Source organism: Sorex fumeus, unplaced genomic scaffold (genome assembly GCF_029834395.1).
Source record: "Sorex fumeus unplaced genomic scaffold, SorFum_2.1 ptg000051l, whole genome shotgun sequence".
Classification (NCBI taxonomy): Eukaryota; Metazoa; Chordata; class Mammalia; order Eulipotyphla; family Soricidae; genus Sorex; species Sorex fumeus.
Window position 1 is genome coordinate 31381667 of NW_026606108.1, and position 19339 is coordinate 31401005.

The window sequence follows — 19339 nt, forward strand, 5'->3', positions numbered from 1 at the left end:
TGTTACTGTGTTTGGCATATTGAATACTTCATGGGCAGCTTGCCAGGGTTTGCCGTGCAGGCGAGATACTCTCGGTAGCTTGCCAGGCTCTCTGAGAGGGGTGGAGGAATCGAACTCAGGTCGGCCATGTTGGCTGTGTGCAAGGCAAACATCCTACCCGCTGTGCTATCGCTCCAGCCCATGATATGCCAATTACATGTCAGGAAAAAATACTTTAATGGTGTTGTCATATAGTTTATTAGTTAATTCTAGAGGATCCTCATCTCTCACTGCTGGCATAATCTCCAGTATTTGAATGATCTGGTAGGGTTCATTTCTGTCTTTTAAACAGTGCCCATGTTCCCACTTCTTTTTGGTAGGAAAGGAGGTTTTTAATATACTTTGATCCAGCATGAGTACTTCTGACTCCACATCATGGTGCATCTGTTTCAATCATTGGTTTTTCAGTAGGTATTGACTTCAAAACTTCCAAATTAGCCTCAGTTTTCAGTGAACAACCATTAAATTCTATATAGAGATCTAAGTCAATCAAAGCAGCTGCAGCCTCCTTGGTCCCATCAAATGAATACACCACTCCCCCAACACACCTATCTCTATTTCTCTTCATTATGTCCAAAAATTCATCGTGTGAATTTCGACAACGAAGAAACATTGGTAGTTTTGTCTGTTCTGACAATTCAAATTGTTTTTCAAAATATTTGAGCTGAGTATCTTTTGGACAAAACTGTAGTTGGTCAAAATCAAGCCTACATTCCCCTATTACCACAACTTTCCCCTTGTTATTCTCAGCAAGATTCAGCAATTCCATTAAGTAATGATCAGGATCATTCTTTTCAAATTCATCACATCTTGTAGGATGGCATCCAACAGTACTAAAGAACTTATCTGAAAGCAGTTTTCAGAAAGACTTCTTCAAAATAACATAATTTGTATTTTTTTGTAAAATATGAGGATACCATTTGTTTATGCCAAATGCAGAGCATCTTAACTATGTTGGAGATTTCCACCTGTAATCACAAACTTTTTAACACCAATCTGGAAAGCTACTGTACTACATCCTGTAAGTCATCTTGATGCTTTTGAACTCCTCTATAAATTCCTCTGAATACAGGATCGGTCAGGCTGATACCAATATCCATGAACTTAAAGCGACTCGATTCCTCTGCCCCTCTTGGAGAGCCTGGCAAGCTACCGAGAGTATCTCCCCCGCATGGCAGAGCCTGGCAAGCTCCCTATGACATATTCAATATGCCAAAACCAGTAACAAGTCTCACAATGGAGACGTTACTGGTGCCCGCTTGAGAAAATGATAAACAACGGGAGGACAGTGCTACAGTGCAGTGCTACGTCTGAGATTAGACTAGCATAGTACAAAGTAACTGTAACATCCTCAACTACCTATTACAAAATGTACTCTGTTTATGGCAAGGGTTTGCAAATTAAAGCTCATGGACCACGGTCAGAGAAAACTGTTTTGTGTGGTAAAGCATGGTTTTTGTGTTGAAAGAGTTTAAGCAAAATGAATTACTTCAAGAAACAAGAAAGATCATACATATCCCAAAAAGCCCAAAATACTTGCTACTAGATCCTTTACTAAAAAATTCTTTTTAAATTTCTGAAACCTTAGTTTATAGTACAGAGCAAAGGGTCAATGAACAAATATGGCCTCAGTTGTCCTTTTTTTGGTATAGAATAAAGTTTTTTTTGGATACAATGACTATTTATTTACAAACTAAGACTTCTGGTGCAGTAACAGCAAGGTTGAGCAACTGTAATACATTTTATGACTTGCAAAAGTTTTTAAAAATTTTCTATGTTAAGTTTTATCAAAAAATTTGTTGGTCTCTGGTCTAAGATTCAATTTAGAAATTTTTGCAGATATGGGAATGATACCTTATTGAATCTCAAATTTTTCATATTTAAGTATTCGAAATTTGGGATGAGAATAGTTTAAGGCACTTGTCTCATATGAAATTGACCCTGGTTTGATCTCCAGCACTGTATATCCCTTGAGTACACCAGGAGAGATTCCTGAGCACAGAGCCAGGAATATAAGTCCTGTACACTCCAAAAAAGCACACCAACTTTACCAAAGTACACCCGACTTAAAAATATTTATCAGAATAAAGTTTCTCAGCATCTCAAAATTTTCCACTTGCTTAATTCTAAATAAAAGTTAAATTTTAAATTGACTTGTGCTAGTTAATAATTATTACTGTTCAAATCACATTTTAGAAGAGTAAGAATGAAGAACTGGTTCTATTCTCCCACCCTGCCTAGAAAGCACTGGGAGTACTTCACAAGACATAATCTTTTTTTAGCAACTTGAACCCTAAGCCAGAAATTGAGAAATATCCCCCACCCCCATATCAATGGCCACTTAATTTTACTTCCGTTGAAAGTTATTTGAATTTACCAGTACTTAAAGAGTGAGTATCCATATAGTTTTCAATATAGTATTTACATATCAATTTAGTATAGAAAATTCTTTTTTTTGGGGGGAGGGGGAGTTTGGTCCACTCGGTGGTGCTCAGGACTTTACTCTTGGCTTTGCACTCAGGAATCACTCCCAGTGGCCTCAGGGGACCCTATGGGGTACTGGGGATTGAATCTTGGTCATCTTTGTTCATGGCAAAAGCCCTACTTGCTGTATTGTGGCTTTGGTCCCAGAAAATCAGTATTGGCCCTCATGTGTTCTCATGGATCCTCTTTGTAACTACACTATGGTGAAGGTGGGGTGTTAAAGATAAAAGCTGGGGAGTACTGTATGCCTGTTACAAGTGGCCACTTCGTTTGGATCTTGTTGGTACGAACAAAGGCAAAGGATATTTACCCAGACCCAACATGACTGTGACTTCCTATTCCCAAGGAATGTTCTGCTTTTTCCAATGCTCCAGCGGATTCAGGGACTGCCACTGTTTGGGAAGAACACCGATCATCCTGCAGAGCCGCAGACATGGAGTCAACAGAACAATTGCTCACAAGGCTGGAACGGGAAGAAATCTCACTGTGGCTGGAGTCAGATAAGTTGTCAGATTTAGCTGACGGAATAAGCGAATAACCTGAATGAGAAAAGACAATAGATCAAACTACAAAATAAGAAAAGAGGTAAAGATATGTGGTCAAGGGGAGGGCAAAGGAAAACAAACAAAAAATAAGACAATGTGAGTAGCAATCTCAATTTCCATCTATGTAGACATAAAGGTCCCAATCTTCTATACATATTCATCTACCAATCCAACCTCAAATTCAAGAAATAATCCAAATCCAGTACTACTGAAACTAGTCCAAAGGCATCTTTCCCAAGCTCTAACAATATCATAAACATTTAAACAATATTAGGAGTAAGATATATATTACACAAAACATTAAAAAATATACATCATGAGTTTCTCAATTTCTTCTTAGTCTCTGGTTCCCTCCTTTGATTAATATAAAAAATTTTATCTTTGCAGTGCTGGGTATTGAACCCAGGGTTTCACACATGCAAAGCAAGTGCTCTAATTCTACTGCCAAGCTACATTCCTGGCCCTATTTAACATAAATATTTTGTAGCCTTCTGAGAGCCAAAGTACCACCTTGAGATAGGGGTATATATGGGGAGTTAAGACTCAAGGAAAGTAATTTTATTTTTGTTTCTCAAACTACATATACTTACCTACTTATGTCGCCTAAGAAGCCTTGCTCCAAGTTGAAAGCAATTACTTCGAAAATTTTAAATACTGAAGTGTTTTAGATTTTTATTTAATCTTAAGACCCAATTTTCTTTTCAATTTTTCAAAAGATTAAATAGCTTAACTGACAAATTAATAAGAATGTTATGAAAAAACAATATTACTTTATTTTATTGGTTTTGGGGTTATACCCAGAGATGCCCTTACTTCTGACTCTGCTCAGGAATCACTCCTGGCAGGGCTCAGGGGATCATATGCAGTGCCAGGGATGGAATATGGGTCGACTATGTGCAGGCAAACACCTTACCTGTATACTAACTCCCCGGCCCACATCATCTGTTTTAAAATGTCCTATGGCTGACTTACTAACTCTCTAGAGCAAAGATAGGTAAAGATTTCATTTTGCCTTCTGTGAGATGAAGGAGTGGAGATGGCATGAAGTGGAAGAATCCAAAACCAAATCTGCAGTATAACAAGTAGTTACATATGCTTTGATAAATTTTCGTTTAAAATTATTTTCAAAATAGCTGCAGTAATCTTAATAAGGAATAGATCCCAAAGAAGCAATTATCTTCTTGTTCACTGAGAATCTCAATAGGTATACAACCTTCAGATCAATCCCTACATATCTCATTAAGAGTAACTGCTTTTAACTCACATATAACTCAAGTCATTAAAGAAAAATGTGCTGAAACCTTATTATTAGTTTAAGCAACTACTTCAGAAAGAGAAACGAAGATGCAGAAGATGTGTGTTTATGTTCTGTTACTGGGGCCAGGCACAGGACAGATTTAGACAAGCAGATTCCTGACTTCCTTTCTATTTCTCAGGTCTCTTCATGAACCAATTGGTCAAATTTCAAGAGCATCAGGGAAATGGATATGGTAAGTAAGTTAAAAAAAATATGGCCTGGGAAATGATTCAAAGGGCTGGAGCACATGATTTGCATGCAGGATGCCTGGCTTCAATCCCCAGCACAGTCAGGTCCCCCCTGAGCACTGCTGAAGCAGAGCCCCCCCCACAACTGGGAGAACCCCCCAAATCACTGCCATGTGTGATCCCATAACAAACAAAAAAGTAAAAAAATTGCTCAAAAAATTTTTTTAACCTATACAGACTTAATTTGCTGTTTTAAAAAAGATTTTATCACTATGTCTGAATATTATTTCTTAAATACCATCAATTCTGAGAATTACTAAGAAAGCAAATTAAAATACAAGTTTTGGGTCTTTTTCTTGCAGTTCAAACTTTAGGTGGTTTGTGGTGGGACATAGCAAATTTATGTTTTAGCAGGTTTTCTAGAGGATTTTGAACCTGCCATGTTAAAACTATCTCTTTTTCTCCTCTCTTCAGGTACAGAAAATTCAAATAATATAGAAAGGGTATGTAGGGGCTGGGAAGATGATTCAAAGGTCTGGAGTACACAATCTGCAGGCAGGAGCCCTTGATTTTATACCCACCACTACATGAACTTCCAGGAGCGATGGGGAGTAGTTCTCCCTCAGCACTGCTGGGTGTGGCACCAAAAGAAACAACATTCAAAAATGTAAAAACTCTGAAGCCCACCATATAATTTAATTAAAAAGTAAAAGTAGAAAAGGTGAGCGTCTTGCCTCCCGAACACGCCTCTTCCCTTTATTTGATCAGAATGTTACTAGGACTTTAATAATAAATACTAGTTTCTAAAAAGAGCCCGCTAATTAGGTCATTCATAGATCCATTAGTATTAGTAGGAAAAATAAAGCCACGTACAGAAAACAGAGTATAATGTTTACTAACAGTAGGAAAATAACATTAAGTACAATAAGGCACTTTAAATCAATATGACTTTGTTGCTAGAGATCCTATTACACTAATTATAAAATGTTAATAGTCTCTACCTTTGCTTTGTTTTACAAATGACTTACTATATTTACATTAATAAAATAAAAACATATTTAACACTAGAGTAAGTAATTGCATCAGAGTGTCTTTCTCCTTTTAGACTTGAATCGCGAATAGAAGCAGTTTAACGTTTTACTGTTGCCTCGGCTATTTGATTTGAAGATGTCAGTCCCTTTCTCATCTTTGATGTTGCTTCCAACATCCTTCACTTTCTCACAGCTTTCTGTAGCTTGATTGTGTTCTGCGTCCTCTTTTTTGCTGTTGACTAGTCTCTCCCTTGAAAGAGTTCTTTCCCTAAATCTTCTAAACGGGGAAGTCATTCTTTTTCTGGCTGTGTTCTCACAACTTGTCCTGTCTCTATTCTCCTCAGTGGCCTTCTCGATCCTGTCTGTTCTTTTGGCTGTGCTCTTGGTTATCTGAAGGATTTTCTTTTGCAAGTAAACCCCACCTATTCCGGGGCAGCTCTGGCCACTGATCTTGGTGCTGGACTCACGGGGAGGGGATGAGGAAGACCCTGAGAGATGCAGCAGGATGCTGAGATCAGATATGATACTGCCAACTGGAGGGAGAGATGCAAAAACCCTGTCATGGTAAATTAATTCTTTCCAATTAGTCACAATTAAGTCTGGTTTATATAACATTTTTACTATTAATCTCTTAAATAAAAATCTAGCAGCATATAATTTAATGTATGGTATCTACTATATAGCATAAAAACAGTCATTGTATGACAGAATACAGGAGAATGATTACCTTGATTAAAACAAGCTGGTTAAAAAAAGAAAAATCAAAATGTTGATGGCCAAGTTGGTAAAATCATAAGGAAAAATATGACAAGAGAATGAGAGTCAGAATTATACCTTAAAAATTACTATTACCTAGAATTTTTAGGTAAATTCCACTTAGAAAAAGTTTAGTAAAACCAGGTATAGATATAATTAGCATAAACGTTATTTATAAAGCAAAATTTCAATTTTTTTATATCTTGAAGGTAGAGATGACTTCCTTAAGTACGGGGAAAGATAAAAGGTTAATACCTCCTTACTTATCACTTTTTAAAATTGCTTACTTGGGGCTGGAGAAATAATACAGTGGTTAAGGTGCTTGCCTTGCATGTGTTCAGCCCTGGTTCTATCCCCAGAGTCTTATATGGTTCCCTGAGCCCTACCAGGCGTGATCCCTGAGCATAGATACAGGAGTAAACCCTGAGCACTGCCAAATAAGGCCTCCCCCCACTCCCAAACTTAAGCTACCCCTCCCCTAAAAAACAAAACAAAACAAAAAACCTTAATTCTTGTGAAAACACAAGATAAGTCTTATTTTTGTTAGTAATTAAAGAATTCCAAAATTTAGCAAGAACTAGAACAGATCCTTAAAAAATATATTCTTAGATTTTGACATTTTATTTGACACAGACTGCTAACAAAAACCTGTCTACAGAAATAAATAGAAATATAATTCTAAAATGGGGTCAATAAGAATTCTGAAGAAAAGGCTCACAAATCTATGAACACAATGACTGACTGCTGGCCACATACTGATATTAAAAAAAATAATAATTTGTTTAAGAAGCTTGCCTCATGAGCAAAGGGGAGAAGGCAGCTGGAATAGAGAAGGATCACTAAGAAAATGATGGCTTGAGGAACTGGTCGGGATGGGAGATGTGTGCTGAAAGTAGATAAAGGACCAAACATGATAATCTCTCAGGGTCTGTATTGCACACCATAATGCCCAAAAGTAGAGAGTGAGTATGGGGAATATTGTCTGCCATGGAGACAGGGGGAGGGTGGGAAAGGGGGCATATACCAGGGATATTGGTGGTGGGCAGTGTGCACTGGTGGAGGGATGGGTGTTTGATCATTGTGTGATTGTAACCCAAACATGAAAGCTTGTAACTATCTCACAGTGATTCAATAAAATTTTAAATGAAAAAAAAATTGTTTTTACTCCAATGGTAAGAGTAGATTTCTGTTGGGAATAAATGCACCAGGGAAATTTCTTTTTCCAAGTCTTCTCAAAGTCAGTTTAACATTAAATACCAGATTTGATTTTATTAGTTTTCTAATTAGAGAATTGTCTACAATGTGACCTCCCAAAGGAACTGATGATATAGAGGTGGGTAGGGATCACCTTGACCACCTACTAACTGGACACTCACTTTCCCAGCCTCAGTGAGACAAGATGGAACAAACACTGAATAGGACTACAGACAGGACAACATAACATCTCCGTGTTTCACAAAATCATGTATGAAATACATATAGTAAATAGGATCAAAAATCATACACATATACATATATATTACATATTATATTGTATTTGACTAAGTATCTCAGTAAAAACTGAATAAAAACTCTTGCCACCCTTGGCTATGTGAAAGGGGAGAAAGAACAGGTAATAAATTTGTATTGCCTGGGTGGAGCAAGAAGGAAAAGAAATAAATATGCTCATTTACTACACAAATATGATATCATGTATCAAGCTTTATAAAATTTTAAAATTTATTATGCTTTTTCTTACAGGATGCTTCTAAAATAGGTGGTCTTTTCTCCATCTTTTTCTTTAGTGATACAGGGTGTGTGTGGGGGGGTCTTTTAAAGCAAAGCTTATGGTACCTGGGGTATTCCTGAAACTGCCAGTGATACTCAGCCAAATGGATCAGACGGTTCAATGCTAGAACCTGCTGATGAAATATTGTTCAAGCCCTGCAGTGATGAGGCTCTTTAAGGCCATACCTGACAGTGCTGTGCAGGCAAGGGCTGGGGTGCATGTGGTGCTGGGGATTGAATTTGGGTCCTCGTGAATAAAAGAAAATCCAATATTTATAAATCAGTGAGAGTCAGGATTTGAAGCTCAAGTCTGACATCACCGTATCACATTACTGACCCATAGTTGACAAAAATTAAAGAGTCCTAAAGTGAGAGAACAGAACATAAACTGAGGATGGATCTGAAAACTTCATTGTTGCTAAAATTCTTAAAGTATTCTTATCTCTAATCATGTACGGTCCTCTACTGTGATTATTTCAAGATGTAATTTAAAAATGTGGTAAAGGTAAAAATGTGAATTTTAAAAAATCTATTAATACCAAAACTAGGAAGTCTCCCTGATCCCATAAAGGTCCATATTGAGTATAGAGAGGCCAGTGTAAATTACATACCATTTAGAATATGACATGCACAGTTAATGGCATCTATATGTGCTCTACCCAGGCTAGTCAAGAAAAGCTTTAGTCTGCAATACGAAAATGGGTAAATGAGTAAGTGCAAGTTGATTTTTATCTCGAGTCTATAGAGGTATAAATATAAAATTCTGTATGGACACAGATAATTTTATTTTGCTGAATTTGGGGGCCACACTGGTGCACAGGACTTATTCCTGGCTCTGTGCTCTGGGGTCACTCCTAGTGGGGCTCAGGGGACCGTATGGGGTGCTTGGGATGAACCTGGGTCAGCCGCTGTCCTATCTTTCCAGCTCCATGACATGTAATTTTAGATCCTTGATTAATGAAAAGGGAGCAATCCTCCATACCTGAAGAAAGGAATGGATCAACTTAAATATTTTTCTTTTTCCCAGTACTATAGTTAAAAGCAATTTATTGTGGAAGTTCTTGTTTACAAAAATTCCACTGAAATAATGAATGTACACCTAAGAAGATAACTCTGACTTCTATGACTTATCCTCTGAAAAGAAATGCAAAGAGTACAGGAATCTTAGCTGTATGATACGTAATACCTGGAAAGTATCTGAGTAACTCAATCCAGATTACAAAAGCTCAACAAATATTAAAAGTTGCACTTTTCTTCATATATTCTATTACTATAAATTTAAAAGCTAAATACGTGTCATAAAGGGCTATACTGAGTAATAAGAGGTAGCTCGAACCACTGTCTTACCTTTGCGAGGTGAACTTTGAGGAGATGCAGGAGGAGTAGAATGCAAAGATGATGCTACAGAAATAGTGTCTTCTATATGTTTCTTACCACTTATTTCCTCAGTTGTTCCTAAAACTTTCTGAGGCAAACTTGTACCTAGAAATAAACCAAAGGAGCAAATAAGAAGTAATTCACTGTAAAATATCTATAATTACCAAAATTACTATATAACCAAAACCAAGATATGCATAGTCAGTTGGAATGTGTATAAATGTATGAATGTATAAACGACAAAAACAGCAACTAAATAGGTTAAACACATAGGTTCTCACCACTAGGTTATTTGTTCTAATTTAGCTAGTCAATACAGATCTAAATACAGCAGGGTTTGTTTTTTGTTATTTTGGAGGGTGAGGGGTAGAAGGCAAACCCAGCAGTGCTCAGGGCTTACTCTTGGTGGCTTCAGGGGACTACATGGGGTGCCAGGGATTGAACCATGGTTGGCTGCATGCAAATCAAATAAGGCAAATGCCCTACCTGCTGTGCTATCACTCCAGCCCCAACCACTGCTCACTTTGACTTATATAGGGCCAGCTATTAGACAAAAGTTATGTCAAACTGTGTAAGAATATTTCCATTGGACTTCAATTCTGAATATAAAATAATAATTCTGTTTTTGACCTCTCTCCAAAAGTGTGAATTTAGTACTCTTGAAAAGGGCTGGATTGGCAGCCCAAGAATCTCCTTTATAAACCTGTAATACCAGGTGCCACAGGTAGTGACAGTACCAACATCTCAGAACTGCCTCTGCCTTCTGCCTCACCCTGACCTCTGTTGGTCAAGGGAATTTAAAATCCATATCTTCTCTGTTGCAAGGCATACGTCCTACCCGCTGTGCTATTGCTCCAGCCCGTGGCCGACCTGGGCTTGATTTCTCCATCGCTCTCTGAGAGCCCGGCAAGCTACCCAGAGTATCCCACCCACACGGCAGCTATTGGACAAAGTAATGTTCAAACTGGCAAGCTCCTGTGGCGTATTCAATATGCCAAAAACAGTAACAACAAGTCTCACAATGGAGACGTTATTAGTGCCTGCTCAAGCAAATAGATGAACAATGGGAGGACAGTGCTACTGCTACCTTCTAAGACTTCCAACAGGTGGGACTAGAGTGATAGTACAGCTGGTAGAGCATTTGCCTTATATGCAGCTGACCCAGGTTTGATCCCCAGCAACCCATTTCTGAGTGCATGAGCCAGGAGTAACTCCTGTGTAACGCCAGGTGTGAACCAAAAAGCCAAAAAAACAAAACAAAATAAAAAAGCCAGAAAAGTGAGCAATGGTTAAAAAATGCTTTTTTTAAAAAAAGCATTCTCTTAAAAAAATTTAAGGCAATCAACACTGCTCTTACCGAGTAAAGTATGAGCAACTCTGATAAGGATTTGGCATAGTAATAAGTCGCCCTTTAATGTTAAAAAAAGAAAAACTGCAATCACAGTATATTCACACTATTTGTCACACTTTCTTAATATAAACATATTTATCATATAATTAACAACTACATAACAACAAGAAGGAAGAGGACTTTCTGATACCTATAACAGTGCCTCCTAGTTGTTAACATCGAAATCCAGAATCCAGAGCTAGGCTTGGCCCTCTTTTCTGAAGTTACTTTGCTAAATCATTAAAAGCAAGAACTTTAGAACTATTTAGACTAAGCTTGACGCCCAGCTCCATCACATACTGGTAACATGTAACTGGGATCCTTCCATTTCCTCTGTAAAAATCTAAGTATTACCTAACTTAAAGGATTGTTAAGAAGATAAAATGTGGCCGAGAGAGAGCTCAGTGGGCTAAGCACGTTTTGCAGGTAGGAGGCCCAGGTTTGATCCTCAATAACACACAATTCTCTGAGCACTGAACCCCCTGAATACCAATAGGTGTGATTCCCAAAACCAAAAAAAAAAAAAAAAACAGAAAGAAGAAAATAAAACACAATATATAAAATATGAAGAGGCTCGAGATATAACTCAGCAGTAGAGTAAACATGCTTCATATGTGTGAGGTCCTAGATTTGATCCCTGGCACCCCAAGCAAGGAATTAGTAGAGTGAAAAATTAATAAAGAATGAGAACTCTGCCTGGCCCTCGGTAAGTATTCCGTCAGTATTAGCTTTAATTATTACTGTTTTTCAAAAGTCTTCCCCTGCAGCTTTGTACTTAAAGGCAACAACTGGGTGCTGGAGCAATAGTACAGCGGGTAGGGTGTTTGCCTTGCACGCGGCCTACCTGGGTTTGATTCCCAGCATCCCATATGGTCCCCCGAGCACCGCCAGGAGTAATTTCTGAGTGCAAAGCCAGGAATAACCCCTGAGAATTGCAAGGTGTGACCCAAAAAGCCAAAATAAATAAATAAATAAACAAATAAAGGCAACAACTGCTTATAGCTTTTGGCACAGATCAAAATTTTCCTCTGCCTGAAGCAACTTCTTTTAATTACCATCTTCTAGATTAGTCATTAAGACTGCTTATGTAGGGGCTAGAGAGGCAGTATAGCAGGTAAGGCACTGGCATTGCATGTAGACGACTCACACTTGATATACCCTACAAAATGCCCCAAGCCCACCAGGAGCGATCCCTAAATGCGGAGTCAAGAGAAAGCTCTGAGTACTGCCAAATGTAGCCCTAAAACAAAAATAAATGAAAAAGTGCTTACATATTCTCTCACCAAAAAGTTTTCTCAGAAGACTTCTAACTTATCCCCTTCACTTCATATTAGAATTAAAACAGGTTTGGTATATATCCCCGACAATGCAGCAATTAACATTAGATCATCATCTATCTGTGTGGATACTGATGACAAACTCAACATTGGGAAGATTTGGATTTCAAAACAAAATAAAAAAAATTCGCAAAGTTCTATTAAATATGTTCATACAGAGGAAAAGTATGTTCTATATCTTAAAATACTTTGCCTTCTTATTTACAAAACAGGGTTTCTTTGGGGGGCCCGGTGGGGGGGGGGGGGCATAATGATTTGGGCCACATCTGGCAGTACCCAGGATTTACTCCCCAGAGATACTGAGGAGCTGCCAGGGATCAAAACAGGCAGGCTTGGATGCAAGAACCTTGAGACTGTATAATCCCTCTAAGCAACTATGCTTTTTTAAGTACTCTTAATGAAAAACAACATTTATTCATTTTTAGAACAAGCTACTTCTTTGAAGTTGTATTTATAGCAAACAATTGATTGAATTACTTTGAAAAGTAATTGAAAATATGCCAAATACCAGTAACAATGATGGGTCTCATTCTCCTAAAGAGCCTTGAATATAATCTCAGGGCTAGGATGAAAGAGACGTTACTGGGGCCTGCTCGAGGCAATCGACGAATAACAGGATGATGAATCATCATGAATCACTTTGAAAAGAATTAAGTCCTATGTATCCAGGGCAAGGGCTGAAATGACAGTACAGCAGGTAGGGTGTTTGCCTTGCAAGTGGCTGACATGGGTTTGATCTCCAACATCCTGTATGGTCCCCCAAACCCTGCCAAGAGTGATCCCTAAGAGTAGAGTCTGATAGTTATATCCCCAAGACAAACAAACAAAAAACCAAATGAAAAGTCCTTTGTATCCAAGTGTCCTGCTATTCAAGTTTTCGGAGGACTCATTTATAATGTTAGCAAGTGAACTAAATATGCTTTGATCAAAAACAGGTATATGAAAAAAAGCATCCCCCACCTCCACCCCACACCCCACTGCAGGCGCCTCCACGTCAAGCTGAGCTGAGGAAGCAGGAGGCCATGGATGCACTCCCAGATGGTAGCAATTTTTTTTCTGGACATAAAAGTAAAGATTATTTTATATAAACCATGACAGTTGATCTGAGAATTTACAACTGTTTTTATTCTAATTTTCATTTAATTCCCCTGAAAACCTCAGTTAAACGAATGCAGTATTAATTGTGAATACTCACTCAATGTGACAGGATCCTTTGCTTGTCCCTTTTTCCTGATGGGGTGTAAATTAACAGCTGGCACCTGGAGCCCCTGGCTTACTCTGTGCGGCTGATGCAAGTGGACTTTAGTTGCTTGGCCAACTGACCTCATGGGCACTGGAGACATTTCTGATGATTTGGCAGATCTTTTCTCACTTAAATTCTTGGTCACTAAAGAAATGAAAGAGAGTTTAATTCTATATTTTATTTTAATTTTTTGTTTTAGAGTTTTTTGGGGGTCACGCCCGGCGATATACAGGGGTTACTCCTGGCTCTGTACTCAGGAATTACCCCTAGTGGTGCTCAGGGGACCATATGGGATGCTGGGAATCGAACATAGGTCAGCCGTGTGCAAGGAAAACGTCCTACCTGATGTGCTATTGCTCCAGCCCCCTAATTCTACATTTTAAAGGAAAAATTATTACTACTGACAACAATGGCTGTATTAAAATCTGCACCGTAGCACTGTCCTCCCGTTGTTCATCAGTTTGCTTGAGCAGGTACCAGTAATGTCTCACAACAAATTGTGAGACTTCATATTACTGTTTTTGGCATATCGAATACGTCACGGGTAGCTTGCCAGGCTTTGCCGTGGGGGCGGGATACTCTCGGTAGCTTGCCGGGCTCTCAGAGAGGGATAAAGAAAACGAGCCCAGGTTGGCCGCACGCAAGGCAAACACCCTACCCGCTGTGCTATTGCTTCAGCCCAAATCACAATGACTAAATAAAAATTGAAGTTTAAAAAAATCAAGAGCTCTAATATAAGAAAAATGCTGACCAGGGATAGCTCAGTGGTAGCGCATAATCTTTAGATGTATATGACGAGGATGATCTGTGGCACACACTTTTTTCTTTTGAAGAAACAAAACGCTGTCTCTATTTTAAATGAAGTCAATACTATAGCTCAAAGGAAAGAACTTCTGTCAGGCAGTACTTTTAATCCTTAAGTTATTCAGGATGGTTTCATGTAAAATTCAATCTCACAGCATATATGAACGATCTTGCAAAATGATCAGCTATAGAAATTAGTTATTTCTAGTGAGAAAAGGATATCTTGTGCTAAAAGACATAGAGAACATTCCACAAAGTTAAAAATTGGGAACCTCTTAGTCTTGCAGTTACACGGTGGTGGTTTGCCCTTCCTTCCTGGCTGCTAGGAGCTTGTATTTGTTGATTGCCCCCCAACCTGTCAATTATCTTTATCTCCTGATCAGACTCCTACTTATAAATATTATCTTTCTCTTCTCCTTAATGTCTTTTGCATGGTTAGTTATTTCAGAGCAACTGTTTTGTATGGATACAGGAAGACAGTTAAAAAGACACGCATGTGGCTTGGGAGCTGATTGACTCCAGATAATATACCTCCTGGACATCTGGTCTCTTGACTTAAGCCTCAGTTGCCCTTATTTCTAGGTCCCCAAAAGCAGAGTCCCAATGAGGGACTGGATGGACTCAGGGCAAGCGGTGAGCTATGAGCTACCCTGGCATCGAAATGGGCGTGGCCAAAGTGCCCTAATGTTTAACTATAAATTAAGAGCTTGGTCATGGACAAATTCTGTCACGATCCAAAAGTAATAATTAGATTTGGACCCTGCTGGGGTTAGGGATGATCTGGCATGAGCACTGTAGTCTGAATCTGTGGTAAGATGTCCCCAAGAGAGTCACCCTACAAGCCTAAAAGTGTCTATTATTGTGTCCATACAGAATAGTAAATATTAGCACTGTAGCTCTGTCCTCCCGTTCTTCTTCGATTTGTTCAAGTGGGCACCAGTAATGTCTCCAACTCTGAGACTTGCTGTTACTGTGTTTGGCATATCAAATATGCCATGGGGAGCTTGCCAGGCTCTGCCATGCAGGCGGGATACTCTTGCTAGCTTGTTGGGCTCTCCGAGAGGGACAGAAGGAATCGAATCCGGGTTGGCCACATGCAAGGCATATGCCCTACCTGCTGTGATATTGCTCCTGCCCGGTAAATATTAGGAAGGAGAATTAAAAACAGTAATTAAGCTGTAGGTCTAAGGAGAAGAGAAACAGACCTTAAGGGCTGTTTTGTCCTCATGGGCTGAAGGTGGTTGGGAAGACTGGAAAAACATTTTTGATCACGCTTCTCGTGGGGAGGAGTGATGAGAGAATAAAAAGAGCAGCTGAGGGGAGAAAGGGATGGACTGACTGTTGGATTGTTGGTTGGGTTGATGGACTGAAGGAGAGAGAGAGAGAGGAGACAGATACAGCTGGAAGAATTGCGTGGTTAGACAGAGAGAGACACACACAGACAGGGTTGGAGAGAGCTGGGAGAGATGAGGGATTGAATAAACGGCAACGAATAAGCAACCAGCTTGGCCCTCATTCTTCCTTCGTCCGTCCAAGGCAACAGCCTTCCAGGGTGGAGAAGCAGCTCAAGAATACCGAATGCAAGTGGCGAGAGATAGCCTCCCAGAGACCCCAAGAACATCCTTTCACGTGTAATTCCTGTGCACGTGAGGGGCTTACACAGCTCTTCGTGAGTGTGAGATTTTTACAGTGGCTTATCAACTAAATGAATCTAAGTATTACCTTTTTCTAACAAAATAGGAGACGAATACCCAAGAATAGCCGAGATAAGTACCAGGAGGTTTACTCCATGGCTTGGAGGCCAGCCACACATGCTAGGGGAAAAGGCAGCTCAGATAGAGAAGGGAGCACCAAATAAAGGGTGTTAGGAGGATCCGCCCAAGATGGGAGGAGCATGCTGAAAGTAGACTATAGACCAAACATGATTGCCACTCAATGCCTCTTTTGCAAACCACAGCACCAAAAGGACAGAGAGCAAAAGGGAATGCCCTGCCACAGAGGCAGGGTGGGACAGGGGGAATAGGGGGTGGGAGGGATACTGGGATACGTGGTGGTGGAAAATGGGCACTGGTGGAGGGATGGGTACCTGGTCATTGTATAATTGAAACCCAAGCACAAAAATTTGTAAGTCTACAACTGTACCTCATGGCATTTCACTAATAAAAATTAAAAAAATAAGTATTACCTTTTTTCTTTTCTCTTTCTCTCTCTCTCTCTCTCTCTCTCTCTCTCTCTCTCTCTCTCTCTCTCTCTCTCTCTTTTTGGCTACACCTGGTGATGCACAGAGCTTATTCCTGGCTCTGTGCTCTGGGATCACTTCTGTTGGGCTTGGGGAACCATATGTGGTACTGGGGATTGAACCTAGGTCAGATGTGTGCAAGTCAAACACCCTCCCTGCTGTACTATCTCTCTGGTCCCTGAATGTTATCTTTTTACTAAAGACCTTTCCATCTTCTCTGAAAACTAATCAATTCTCTGCAGATATCTAAATTGCTAAAACACAGCCAACACAGGTACAAATCAAGAGATTAAACATAAAAGCAATTTAACTCCAGACTTTTTTTTTTTTAATGTAGGAGGACTGCTATTTATTCAGCCACTGATTAGCCGATTGATTTGGGCATGAAATCCACCTTACTTTTTTCCCCCAAAGTTTTATTTATTTTTCTTCTTATATTTATTTATTGAATCACTGTGGGAAAAGTTACTAAGATTTCAGGTTTAAGTCTCGGTCATACAATGATCAAGCACCTCTCCCTTCACCAGTACTTATTTTTCACCACCAAGAACCCCAATATACCCCCTCCCATACCTCCCAATGCCTGTGAGGCAGATGATTTCCACTGAACTCTTCTCTACATTGATTACATTCATTATTTCGACAAAAGATGCACCATTATTGTTTAGAATTTCCCCACCAACAATCAGAATTGCTGAAAAGGCATTGTGAAATACTTTGTTTTCTATAGCTGGTTATAAGAATCATATAATGATTTTGGAATTCTGCAAAGAGCCAGATAACTACGAGACTGGTTTCTGTATGTGTGGTGTTATGGCTGTATTGGAGAGCCTCACATGGGGGGCAACTCGTGACCTTGGTAGGGTGTGAAGGATGAGCCAGTACCACCCCCCTTCCCATGAGACTGCAGTTACCCTGGCACCGCTGGCTCATACCTGGCTTTCCAAGCTCTGAGGTGGCGGCCACCTTGCTGCCGGGAGGGGGGAGGGGGGAGGGAGAAAGGCAGAAGGAAGCAATACCCCTTCCCTCCCTGGGAGGTCCATTCACTTTTTTGCTGCAAGCTGCTGGGATCTGGATTAAGTCCTTTTGCCTCTGGAGCCATGGCTGTGCCGGAGAGCCACTTGTGGGGGGCAACTCGTGACCTCGGTAGGGCGTGAAGGATGGGACGGTACTGCCCCCCTTCCCATGAGACTGCAGTTGCCCCGTCACTGCTGGCTCATATCTGGCTTTCCAATAAGCTCTGAGGCAGCGGCCACTTTGCTGCTAGGGGGGAAAAAGGTGGAAGGGAGCAACACCCTTTCCTTCCTGGGGAGGCATGGCACTGTAGTTTAATGCATGGTCCATTCACTTTTCTGCCGCAAGCTGCCAGGCTCTGGACTAAGTCCTTTTGCCTCTGGAGCCACTGCCGTGCCGGAGAGCCGCTTTTGGGGGGGCAACTCGTGACCTCGGTAGGGCGTGAAGGACGAGTGGACTTGCTTTTTAACTCAGGGTGTAGGTGCTACCTCCCAGTATTTCATGCAGTGCTGCTGAATGGTGTCTCGAATGTGGGTGCCCACTGAACCCTGCATATTGAACCCCGCATGAGTCACATCCCCACCCTATTAGGTAATTTCTATTTTAAAATAATTGAATCAGAGAAATGGTAAAGTGGTTGAATACAGTTCTAGCATTTCTAAGAACATAAGTTTGACCCCAGGCACTCCAGGTTCTCTGGAGCACCACTGGGAATAGCCTTGGTAGCCCGTGAGTACTGTAGGATGTAGCACTGGTAGGGCCTAATACAGCTGCACATGTCCTCTATTGAAAAAACAAACTGGAGCCCAAGTGATAGGACAGCGATTAGGGCATCTGCCTTGCATGCAGACAACCAGGGTTTTACCCCATATGGTCCCCTAAGCCTACCAGGAGTGAGTTCTAAGGGCAGAGAGAGGCGTAAGCCCTGAGCACTGCTGGGTGTGCCACCCCCCCATCCCTCTACCCCAAATTGGGCTGGAGAGATAGTACAGCAGGTGTTTGCCTTGATTGCATGGGGCCAACCCTGGTTCAACCTCAGGCACCCTATCTGGTCCTCTGAATACCACCAGGAGTAATCCCTGAGCTCAGAGCCAGGAGAAAAGTCCTGAGCACTGTTGTGTGTGACCCCAAAGCCCGAACCAAAAAAAAAAAAAAAACCCAGAAAACTCCAAACAAACCACTCCCCTATTCCCCCATCTCCACAAAAACCCCAAAAATCATTAGTGAGAGCCAGACAGACAGCACAGCAGTGCTGTGCCTATCTTGTACTCAGCCAATCTGGGCTCAATCCCCAGCATGGCATATGGACCCCCAAGTCCTGTCAGGACTTATCTCTGACCACAGCTACAAATAAACCCTGTGTATTATTGGGTGTTGCCCAGAAAAGGAAAAAAAAAGGCCCCTTCAGCCTAAATCATTACTGAGAGGGGGCTCTCTTTTTTCCTTTACATTTTCTTAATATTAACATTATCAGAATGTGTCAGGGCTTCTGTTTTTTTTTCTTATTAATACTACATTGATAATTTCAAATTTAAACTCTTTAAATTTTCTATACTTTCCTATACTTTCCTTGCCATCTGTGCATCTTCATACAGCTTTTTTGCATTAAGCAGAGAGCTACGGCGTGCCCTTTTTTTGTGGGCACCTCCTTGAACATCAAGCATGTTTGAGTTTGTGCTGCCTTGACACGATGACCTGTAGGAAGAAACTATACTTCCTATGCTTTCTGATGATTAATTCTTTATTTGCCAGGTAGTGGAAAGAATTTAAAGATTTATTAAAAATAAATTCTTTATTAAAAAATAAAGAATTTGCCACTACCTGGCAA

At 40.2% G+C, this 19339-nt stretch overlaps 1 protein-coding gene and 1 pseudogene across 9 annotated transcripts in view; both read right to left on the bottom strand.

Moving 5' to 3' along the window:
* Positions 1 to 19339, bottom strand: part of RAPGEF6 (Rap guanine nucleotide exchange factor 6) — a 191823-nt gene that overhangs the window by 7649 nt on the left and 164835 nt on the right. For 8 of the 9 annotated variants that reach the window (XM_056124230.1, XM_056124232.1, XM_056124227.1 and 5 more), the window contains 3 exons: positions 13407 to 13598; positions 9455 to 9589; positions 2834 to 3062 (listed from right to left, as the gene is read on the bottom strand). In XM_056124230.1, coding sequence (XP_055980205.1) covers positions 2834 to 3062; positions 9455 to 9589; positions 13407 to 13598 — 556 coding nt within the window. Of the gene's footprint in view, positions 1 to 2833; positions 3063 to 5413; positions 6118 to 9454; positions 9590 to 13406; positions 13599 to 19339 lie in introns of those variants that run through there. The other variant, XM_056124236.1, reaches the window with a different exon arrangement.
* Positions 189 to 1149, bottom strand: LOC130032718 (deoxyribonuclease TATDN1-like; annotated as a pseudogene).